This window comes from Mercenaria mercenaria, chromosome 10, assembly GCF_021730395.1.
Source record: "Mercenaria mercenaria strain notata chromosome 10, MADL_Memer_1, whole genome shotgun sequence".
NCBI classification, from domain to species: domain Eukaryota; kingdom Metazoa; phylum Mollusca; class Bivalvia; order Venerida; family Veneridae; genus Mercenaria; species Mercenaria mercenaria.
This window is the reverse complement of record NC_069370.1, coordinates 78,218,267-78,230,226: the sequence shown is the minus strand read 5'-3', so window position 1 is coordinate 78,230,226 and position 11,960 is coordinate 78,218,267. Positions and strand designations below refer to the sequence as shown.

Sequence of the window (11,960 nt, the reverse complement as noted above, 5' to 3'; positions counted from 1 at the left end):
AATTATTAAACCCATTATCCTGATTTTCTCGCGCAGGTAAATCAGTCCCAGATATACCCGTCTCAGGTAAATCGACATAACGGCTCAAATTAAGGTCAGTAATGTAACCCTGATAAATTCCCGTTAGGCTATTCAGGTCATCTAATAAATAGATATCTCCTTTATTACAATATTTACGTATTTCAGTATTCAAACATTCAAAGAAATCAAAATCATACATAATAGAATTAATATTTCGGTATACAGCGGAGTCTTCCGGCGGAATATAACAAATGCAGAAGTAAGTATCATTGTTTGACTTCAAGCAGAGTTTATCAATTTTAAACCAGATAAATGTACTTATATTGTTTTAAGCAATGATTGTACTTGTACTTTTTAAACAAATCCCCACATTCGACAATACTTAACAATTGTGAAAGTTTGATCATGGTTCATGTTGACCTATATTATACATATGATGTTAATGCATATTCATTACTAAATATTGAATGTAAGTTTAATGTAAGTGTAAAACATCTTTTTCATGGCGGGGAACGACCCCCGGTGTCTCTCAGTATAGTATTTAAGGCACTAGTATGTACCTGGTTAGAACCGCCGAACGTCAATAGTTTGTTCGAGGTTACAATTAATCAGTTTGTTATTTACTACATGTATAAATAAATAATAAATGACTCAGTATAGAACAACCAAATATATATATATATATATATATATATATATATATATATACAATTATGTCTTCACATGTCACTAACAGTAAAATAACATATATTTATAAACAGAGTATGATTTGATATCAACAGTACGTTATGTGGATGTGTCATTTAAAATTCTTCTATTTAAGTTTACAATATTGTGCTGAATAAAATTCATACTCCAGAGTTCTCATGCTTGTTTCGATCTGAATTCCTTCCTGGAAAACAAAGAATATTCAAACTGGTAACTTTCAGAGAGAGAATCATTATTTTAATTTCTTTATTACTAATTGCTAATGTAGAACCCTGATATGACTATGACATCCTTACACTGTATATTCTTACTGTTTAAGTAAGAACACCAGAGATCGTTTTCCGCTTACAACGAAAAAAATGGACTTATTTCTTCCAGGCCTTACATGAAGTATCAGTGCAAAGGATAGTTATACATCTGCATGTTCTGGTTTAGTGATTTACAGCGGAGTAAAGTCCCTTGATTTGTCTTATACAGGTTTCTTTAGCTTGATCTGGAATGCCGTGTTCGGCTCTCTAAGATTTTACCAGACCAGATTTATAACAACTCGATTATATTTATATAATATCATTTAAGAGGAGGAATAGCTACTACATATAGCAGTATCAGTATTTGTTTATTGTAACAAGGTGCACACTTTCCTAGAAAAACATCGTACATACTCTTGAAGAAATATAATTTTTGAACATGAAGTTATTGATAATACACACTTCCAGCGTACAAAAGTTTTTGCCAAGCATTTCATAACGCTAAAATGAATTTTACAACTTTTGAAGGATATAATAAATTCATTTATGAAGTTTCTTGACTTAAACATGTATAACATGAAGATTCTTTTTGTTATTACTCTGGTAAAATCAGAAAAAAATATTTCACGGCATAATGGAAATACGGTTAAAATAAATACCTAAAAATAAAATTAAATCGGCCATTTAGTTTTGTATTGTAATAGAAACAAATTGGTTGCCTTATCCAAATATTCAAATTTTCACAACTTTCTTAACATTAAGGTATCCGACCCATAGAATACGCATTAGACAGAAATAACATTAGGACAACACATCCTTTCTTCTTATAGTCAAACATGAATTCATATTACCTTCTTCCAGCTTTAAACTTTCATAGTTTGCCGTATCATTTGTACTCCTTTGTCCGTGCTGTAAAGTCATGTATTCTCGCTGGCCACTGTAACAAATGTATTAATATACATTTTCAGCCATACTTATACATACATATAATGTACGCAATAAACGTTTCATTCTTTATTCCTGATAGAAGATAAAACAATTCAAATAAGAAGTACATGTTACATTTATAAGCTAATGTATTGCAAAATACAATGTCTAAGAAAGTTAACAGTAGAAGTCAATAGTAGTAGTAAACAGCAGAAAAATGGAAAATGATAAATAGGTAATAGTAGCAATTGCAGTAGCAAACAAGTGAAAACTACAGTAACAGAAGTAGCAACATAACCAGTGAAAGAAGAATAAGCAGTAGCAGTAGAAAAGACATGACACTGACAGTAGTAGAAGCTGAGGAAACTAATAGTTGTGGCTGTGGAATTAGCAGCAGTAGTATCAGCAGTAAAATGTGAAACAGACAGTGGCAGTGGTAGCGATTCATGTATTAGGATTGTCCCAATCCGTTTTATATATGTATAAATGCAAAAAAATTCCTAAGATGTTTCATACCTGTATAACCACACAAAAATAATCGGCGTGAAGCTGGCAGTACAGCAGTAAGAGCAGTTAAATGCTGCTACTGCCAGCAGTTGCAGCAGTTTATTACGTGTAGCAGTTAACTACCAGCAGTAACAGAAATTTATCGATGCCAGAAGTTACAACAGATAATAAAGCTGTATTACCAGTTAGATGATAAGAATGACATAACGTATTTATTTTGTCAGTGTCCTACATATGATACTGTCAGTAGTTAAATTATGTTAGTAAAATCAGTTTTACCAGTTTCCTTAAGATGTGTAATAGGCTTTCAAACCTGCCGTTTTCTCTTATACATGTGTCCGTATTGTTTGTAGATCATTAAAGCGTTATTAATCTATTTCTATCCTAAAACGTGTAAACCAAGTCTCGTGTGCATGCTCTTGTTCTTATTACATTTGATGTTATTGAATCGTGCATGTGCAACGTCCGGTGATATTCATTTTTTGTCTCAAATTACTCGGTGATCATTGTCGAAGACTTGTTATGTTCTGTTGCTAAGTGTTACATTTAATGATTTTACATCTGTGCTGCTTCCACGATAATGAGGCGGTAAAAGTGCAAAATCGGGGAGCAGTATAGACACTTTTCTTACCAGTTAAATTGTTTATAAGAACGTTTACAAGGCTCATATATACATAACTGCCAGAACTTTAATATTACAAAGAACTGCAGCTTAAAATTCACCTATAAATTATGTAATACCAGCAGTTAAATGGTTACAAGTCTCGACTTTTAGATCAGACAGGGTTGCCGTTGTAGAGGGGGTTCGCCCACCACAGTCTCATTTCTGTTTCTGCCAGCAGTTATGTAGTCTATTAGTGCAGTCTACCAGACTGCTGTCACATCCAGCAGTCAAATGACCAATGAAAGCATTTTGTGTTACTGTCAGCAGTCAATTGGTTTATAAGACCAGTATATTAGTTTTCTACATGTAACTACCAGCGGTTAAATGTTTTATGAAAGCGATTTACCAGGCTCCTGTTATTGCTAAAAGTAAAACGGTTTATGACAGCCATTATAGTGTCTCATTTTACAGCAAACGAGATCGTATATATTTCTGGTGTATTTGCTGCTGAAAGAAAGCCACGTCAGCCGCGTTAAGCCCCGTGATCTTGAAAACAGGTTTCAGGTCCGCCCGACCTTACCCCGGGTTCCTCCCAAACAAGAGTTTTCCACGAATGGCGGCTACCCGTGCCGGGTGGGCGACAAACGCCTCTACAACGGCCACCCGGTCCGATTCAAAAGTCAAAGTCTGGGGCGGCGCTAGGGGTGCCCAAACTGAAAAATTGAAAATTTCCAAAAACGGTCTCGGACCAAGTTTGAGACCCGCTCACGACTAAACAAGAGTTTTTCAGGGGTAGCCGGTATACTGCACCCCAATAGACCGTCACCCTCTACAACAGCCACCTGGTCAAGTCCCAAAGTCAAGGTCCCGTAGGGTCCTTTTATTAACTGCTGTAAGCATTTAAGGCCACCCCAGTCTCACACTCACCCCGGGTGCCTCCAAAACAAGAGTTTTTCCCGAATGACGGCACCCGTGCCGTGTGGGCGACTCGGTCCGATCCAAAAGTCAAGGTCTTGGGCGGTGCTGGGGTGCCCAAACTGAAAAAAGTGAAAATTTGCATAAACAGATTCGGACCAAGTTTGAGACCCACTAACGATTAATCAAGTGTTTCCCTGGAGTAGCCGCTATGCTTGTCCCCTCCCCACCCCCTGTAGACCGTTACCCTCTACAACGGCTACCCGGTCAAGTCTCAAAAACAAGGTACTGTAGTGTCCTCCTATTAACTGTTGTAAGCATTTTAGGCACCTCTGCCTAACACCTCACCACTGGTTCCTCCCAAACAAGTTTTCCCCGAATGGCAGCCACCCGTGCCGGATGGGCGACAACCGCTTCTACAAGAACCACCAAGTCCGATCCAAAAGTCAAGGTCTGGGGCAGTGCTAGGGGTGCCCAAACTGAAAAAAAGTGAAAAATTCCAAAAATGGCCTCAGACCAAGTTTGAGACCCGCTCACAACTAAACAAGAGTTTTCCTGGGGTAGCCGCTATGCTGACCCCCACCCCATAGACCGTCACCCTCTACAACGGCCACCCGGTCCTGTTCCAAAACCAAGGTCCCGTAGGGTCCAATTATTACCTGCTGTAAGCATTTTAGGCGGCCAGCGTCTCACACCTCAACTCGGGTTCCTACCAAATGTGTTTTACCCGATTGGCGGCTACCCGTGCCGGGTGGGCGACAACCCTATCTACAACGTCCCCCCGGTCCGATATAAAAGTCAAGGTCTTGGGCGGAGCTGGGGATGCCCAAACTGAAAAAAGTGAAAAATTCCGAAAACGGCCTCAAGCCAAGTTTCAGACTCGCTCATGACTAAACAATAGTTTTCCCGGGGTAGCCGCTATGCTCGCCTCCATAGACCATCACCCTATACAGCGGCCACCCGGTCAAGTCCCAGAGTCAAGGACCCATAGGGTCCTCTTATTAACTGATGTAAGCATTTTAGGCCACCCCAGTCTCACACCTCACCCCGAGTTCCTCCCAAACAAGAGTTTTCCCCGAATGGCAGCCACCCGTGCCGTGCGGGTGACAACCACATCTACAACGGCCACCCGGTCGGATCAAAAAGTCAAGGTCTGGAACGGAGCTGGGGACTCCCGATCTTCTGTCTTACTTAAATCTATAATGTACATGGATGAATACATGGATGGATGATTGGCCTTTCCTGTTTCGTCTGATCTTCCTCGCCACTCTTTAGTTTTAGTTGGGAGCTAGGAAATTCGATTCTAGCACACAGCAACTTCTTGTTAATTGTTCCTTGTATATTTTCTTCAGTTATCATTAAAATAACTCTTTGAATAAAAATTCCAATAAAATACATATACTCTCATTTTATTCAGAAAACATGCCCGGGTCACAATTTGGAACTATCCCTTGCCATTTAGAAAAGCGTGGGATTTTCTACTCTCATTTTCTAAAAATTTAACTCATAATTTAGACCTAAACTCAGAGTTAAATGCTGATTTGACGTTTGAGAGTTCAATTTATAGACTCGTATGTTGTCGATTATGGAAATCTGCCTTGTTTAGATTATACTCACTTCCTGTCTAAATGTTGCGTGGAGGCTTGTCACGTAAGCGGTTGGGGCCGCCAATTTATGTTTTATGAACCATTAGGTGTGATAAAATTGTTTCATCCTCTCATTTATATGTTTCTGGCCATGTACAATAAATTTTATCTTAACACAAAATAACGTGCAAAATACTTCAATATCGGTAAGTTTCGTCAGCTGGTTTGTCAGAGTCCACAGAACAATTTTTCTAGCCAAGAATTTCATAAAATTATAACTAATCTAATTTGCACATGCATGCCTCTAATAGAGTGTGCATTATATAAAATATTTTGTACTTACTTGGAAACAATTATTATAATATGCAACAGACTTCCATATAATTTCGTTTTATCTGTTATGGATTTACATAACGCTGTGTTAAAGATGAAAATTTATATAGATTAAAATACTGATGGATGTTTAACCAACACCCACAAAATGCAAAGACTGCAATGCTTATACCTGCCTTACTATCACAGCTATTAGGCGGTTCATGTTTTTGTTGCTTAAATAATTACTATACAAAATAAATCATTTACAAGTACATGTAGGTATTTGTAAACACTATCTGAATCACAGACCGTTCCAATTAAATTGACTTTAATACGATGTCAATATTGTCATGAAAATTGTTTAACAGCTCTATTAACTGTTCTAAGTAATGGCAGCAGCAGCACTTCAGTTCTGGTAGTACAAGCATTTAACTGTTGTAACTGCTAGCAGTAGCAGCAGTTAACTGCTCCTACTGCTGCTACTGCTGTACTTCCAACTTCACGCCGATACAAAAATAACATCCTCATATAGCCACTTTCTGCAACAACATTTATATGAGCATTGTAATAAATCTTCGACTACCGATATTTAGATGTTTACAATAAATAATTCAAACAACCACAGATGAAGGATAAGGTCCTGATTTTAAATTAGAACATCATCATCTAAAGTGCCAATCTTTACCGCGTGAAAATGGCGTGTTAGCTATTATTTGATGTTCTTTTGAAATTTTGATCGTCGATTTTCAATATTTTTGCGAACAGCACCATTTTCTTATGTTTTATTTTTGTAAACGATTTGCGTAAAAAGTCATCCTGAATGTTATTGCACCAGTGTTGTCTATATAGCATGCACAGTGAAGGTAAATATTTGTTTAAAACTTGCAAAGCGCTACCTATTTGTCGGTTGTTCCTCCTCATTCACCATCTCCTTGTGTTTCATACCTAAGGTATTAAATAAGTACAGGTTTCATATATTACTATCTAAATTAAGTAAATAACAATTAATTATTGTTTTATGTGATATTTTAAAACAGTAAACTAGAATAGTAAAATACTCCTTTTATCCAACATCTTTAAACTAATAGAATATTTAGACACAAATAAAACATTACAAAGCTAATTTCACCCTAGAAAGTCTGTTTCATATTTGTACAACCGAACAATGTTCTCCGGGTAAAGCAGCCAATACATACCAAACTTTATCTTTTGTTTTTACCTAATGGTTGAGAAAATAACGTGTTTATGTTAAAATATTTTCTGTTCAGGTTAGAAATAAGGTCTGTTTTGACTTAAAATATTATTGCAAGATACGTAAAAAATGCATAAAAGATTTCCATAACGATGGCTTCAAGCTGTCCGCCACAATATTTTGTTTTTCAAAAAAACAGTTTCATTTACATGTATATTTGTATACAAGTATGTGTGACATGTATTACAATTTTTTTCTAAGGAAAAGGTGTCTCATATATATTATTTTGGTAGTTCTGAAAAAAAGTCATTCTCATTGACAGAATATTACGCGCATATTAATTGTAGGAGCATTCAGTTAACTTCATACATCGAGGACTTACCTTTGCAAATTTGAACTCTCCTTCTTATTACTAAGGGTATCAAAACAGCAAGCAGAACTAACAGCAACAACCATCCACTCACAGCAACTCCCACTAGTGTGTTGTTAGCGGCTGTAGATTTCGAAAAAGCAAATATATTAGTCCATTTTGAGAGAATTTATGTAACTGAGCTTTAGAATGACTGGGGTTTTTTTCAGAAATTGTAAACATAAATACTATTACTTAGTACTTTATCTTATTAAAGCTATCAGTTCTGTTAGGTTATATTACAACATAAACTGATTGAATGGTTTGGCGATCGAAAGTCAAAGCTATATCCCGAGGTCCAAAGTTCTATTACATGACATCTTAAATAAGTGTTCATATTTGTTTTGTTTACACTTCAACCTTGCATAGTTTAGCATTATAATAGTCCAGCAAAGTGAGGTCCTGTAATAAGTATGGTTATAAGATATCATACAATTAAGAAAAAACAACAACTTTTCCACCTCAGATCATTTACCAACATCATTATTGTTATCATCATCATCAATATCATCAACATCTTTGTCACAGAACATTTCGTCATTGGTAGTCTTATAACGCATTAGCGTTATAATCTAAATTGTTATTTAGCTTTAAAATATTCCTGAGGGCCTCCGTGTCCGAGTGGTTAAGTTGGCTGGCTTCAAATCACTTGCCCCTCATCTATATGGGTTTGAGCCCCACTCAGGGCGTTGAATTATTCAGGTGAAGCAGCCGTCCAGCTGGCTTACGGCAGGTCGGTGGTTTTACCCAGGTGCCCGCTCGTGATGAAATAATGTATGGAGGGGCACCTGGGTTCTTCCTCCACCATCAAAGCTGGAAAGTCGCCATATGACCTATAATTGTGTCGGTGCGACGTTAAACCCAACAAAAAAATAAAATAATGTGCATTTAAATAAAACAATGCATTTCAATACGAGGAGAAAAAGAATCGTTGAAACGAACTTGGATTTATTTTCTGGAAATGCATACAATTAGAAGGATGGTAACATACCATCTTGGCCTTTCGTGGTCTTGATTCTGATGAAAGCGCGGTGTAAGTAAATTATATGATAAATAAGCACAATTTACTTACTTTCTTTGTTACTGGCCACTTCTTCACAATACGATCCCTCATATCCAGGTATACAACCATCTGCACAAACACCTGTTTCCTCACATTTGCGATACAAACATTTGAAATTGCAATATAAGTTGCATTTTTCTCCGAAAGTTCCCGTTTCACATCCGTTACTGCATTGTCCATCGTTTCTTTTGCATGTATAATTTTTACAGTTTTCGTTGCACGACTTGTCACAATGATTGCCATATTTTCCCTCTACGCATCCTAGATCACAATAGCCATATTCTCTGTTGCACGTGCCTTGTACGCAGTTTTCACTGCATGTTTTATCACAAAATAAACCATAAACGGTCTTTGTTTTACATCTTTCACTGCAATTTCCAGTTTCATGCTGACAGGTTCCATTGATACAGCCGATTGAACAATGTTTTCCGCACTGATCACCCCAATATTTGTTGTTGTTACATCCGTTCAGGCATGTGCCGTCACTTTTATCACATACACGTTTGCTAGGGTCGGGTGATATATTGCAGTTTGTATTGCACAAGTTCTTACATTTACCTCCCCAGTAATTCGGTTTACACCCTTGTAAACATCCACAAGACAGGTTACAAGAATGTGATACACAACCCTCTTGACAAGGGACTTCACAGGTAGGTCCACAGTAACTTCGATATTCGCAGCCTCCTAAACACGCCCCTTAGAACAAAAATTGGCCATATCATTAATATGGCATTATTTCGTTTAATAAATATTGCAGAATGTATTTACGATTAGGGGTTGTAGTAGAGACATTATTACTCCGCCCGCTTTATTCTAATATCCACTTACAGAAAGTTGCATTTCTGTTTGTATATATAAATATGTACGTATTTGTAACAGATGATGCTGAAATACTGGAGATAACAGTCCGTAATGTTGTACTTACGATAGCAAATATTACAACGGTGTCATGTGTTATTTTTTTTCAAATATAAGATGAAAGATATATACATTTTACTATTCATGTTAATCCGAATAGAAGTTAAACTCTTACCAGTATCCCTGTGACAAATATCTTTGCAAGTGCTGCTACATCTTATGCCATATTTAAAACCATAGCGATTTGAACGACAACCGAAGTTACAGTATCCATCACGTTCCCTGCATGTTGGTACAGCATCACTTGGCTTGATAACACAATAATAGTTACATTGAATGCATTTACCGTTATCTCGGTAGAAGTTTCTGTTGCATTCATTGCATACAAATCCACTAAAAAACAATGGTGATATTATTGTTAAGAATGTTTCAACTTTAACATTGTATTGTTAAAGGTAGTTCTGTGCGTTTGATTAAGCGGCAGTGACAGTGTAACATCATTTATCCAGAAATAATGCATGGTCGTTGTTATACATGTACGGGAATAATGTTGTTCGAAACCTTTTCCATTTCGTGCATTAAGTGCTAAATATTCGCCCCGTTGTCTTTCTTACAGATCACTTTGAAAATAAGTATGTGTTGATGTAAAATAATTCAAAATAATTACATCAAATTACATTATACCGGCTGAAATTGGTATTTGCGAATAATATACCACTAAGAACAAGACCTTTACATTTTATTTGGCTATATAATTTATGTATATATATGAAAATCTACAGGTATGAAATGTTTCATTAAATTCTACATCGTTGTAGAATAGTGGTTCTTTCATGCTTGCTTAACTACCTCAATATGTCATTTATTATGAAATCTGAAGTGCTACCTACGAGGTGTAATGCCATTAAAAACAATTACACTCAGGCTGCAATTTATGAAATACATGCTTACAGAACGGATAGATGAATCAGTAAAATCAAATAGGATACACAATAAAGTAATAAAGCATTTTTTAACAAAGAAATTCCAGCACTCAAGTGGTGTCAACACGACTTTTACATGTTTCGAGGCTAAGCGTAGACGCAATACTGAAAATTAAAAAGGAAATGATGTGGAAGTGGTCAAACAACGCTGATATTTCCGTGCATTTCTCGAAAATTCACGATGTAGACGGAAAAAATATTTATGTTTTTTTTTTTTTTTAGAATTTTACATGTGTTATGATGTAGCGTATCCACGTTTTGTGTTAAATCATCTGCAGAATCCTTATGGTTCGGGCAACAACAAGTCCCTCCGGATTCTGCAAATGGTTTAATGGTTTAAGCGCCGATATGATATCATATACAGAAACATGAAATGGATTCCATGAGCCAAAAGATTGATACAGAAAATAAAACAAGACCAATAAAACCTGTCAATCTTAAAATGCGATGTAGCCTGATGGTTAGGAAGCCTGAAGCACAATCTGGATGTCTAGTGTTATTTTTTCAAGAAGGTACATAGAAGAGTAATTAACTCCAAGCTTTCATCACAATTTAGTATAAACTTTAAAACAAATTAAATTGATATGGACGGCCCTTTCAGCAAAAAAAAACAACAACAATAAACGACAAATACTTAAATCCTTTACTTTAATTAAACAAAACCTTCTGTTACGTCTGTACTTTGTAACTTTCAGGATTTAACTACAGATTGTTGTGATTGTTTACAATACGTGCTTTGTATATTGTGGTTAGAATCATATTTTACGACTTAACAGAATTAAGTTATGACAAGTGAAGTAGGGTATGGGAATAGTTGAGGCTAGGAAAACAAATTCATGACCTTGCCCAAAATTTTAGTTACTGCAATAAAGAAGCAGGTTAGTAAGCGACCAGGTAGTTCAGTCAGTAGAGAACACCAAAACGGGATACTGAGACCTTTGTACATTGTTTTAGTTTTAGTTTTGTAGCACAATTATTTTTCTCTGTGAAATTCTGCACCCGTCGCGGGACCATGATACAACGGTATGCACTCGAAATTAATGAACAATTTACAATAGCTATATAGAAAGATTGCATATATACTACGTAGGGATTTCAAGAGACTGTACTTATATCTTCAAGCCACAAGTTTTGGCCATTATTCGTTCAACAAATAAGAGATATATACGCTATAGATCTTACTTTCCGGACAAAAACTTTTGCCCGATAATTGATACTTTAACGTCGATGATGTCACAATACTGCTAAAATATGCTGTCTTTAGGAATGATATAAGGGAAATTTTGTATAATTTTGTGAAACTAAAATGCCCTGTCCCCTATTTGCCTATTTCGTTGGGTTCTTACCCTCAAAACATCTCCAATATCAACCAAATGCATATCTGATTGGCTAAATATACGCTTCGTGGATTAAATATAACAGAATGATGATTTTAGGTACGAAAATACTGCCACTGGTAATAGACATTTAATAAATCGTGTGTGTTTATATTGACTTTCAGAACGATGTACCCTCACCGTGGACCGCCTCGGTAGCCTAGTGGTAGAGCGTCCGCTTCGAGAGCGGGAGGTCGTGGGTTCGATCCCTGGCCGCGTCATACCAAAGACGTAAAGAATGGTACTAG

The 11,960-nt window shown here is 36.5% G+C and overlaps 1 protein-coding gene across 1 annotated transcript; it reads right to left on the bottom strand.

Annotated features, from left to right (window-relative positions):
• Positions 1 to 710: 710 nt before the first annotated feature.
• LOC123561057 (multiple epidermal growth factor-like domains protein 10) lies at positions 711 to 11,715 on the bottom strand. Its single transcript, XM_053517009.1, has 7 exons — positions 11,683 to 11,715; positions 9,529 to 9,661; positions 8,505 to 9,191; positions 7,406 to 7,516; positions 6,728 to 6,776; positions 1,829 to 1,914; positions 711 to 913 (listed from the first exon to the last, which is right to left on the bottom strand). The coding sequence occupies exons 1-7, from the start codon at positions 11,713 to 11,715 to the stop codon at positions 870 to 872; spliced, it is 1,143 nt and encodes a 380-aa protein (XP_053372984.1). The 3' UTR covers positions 711 to 869.
• Positions 11,716 to 11,960: the final 245 nt, after the last annotated feature.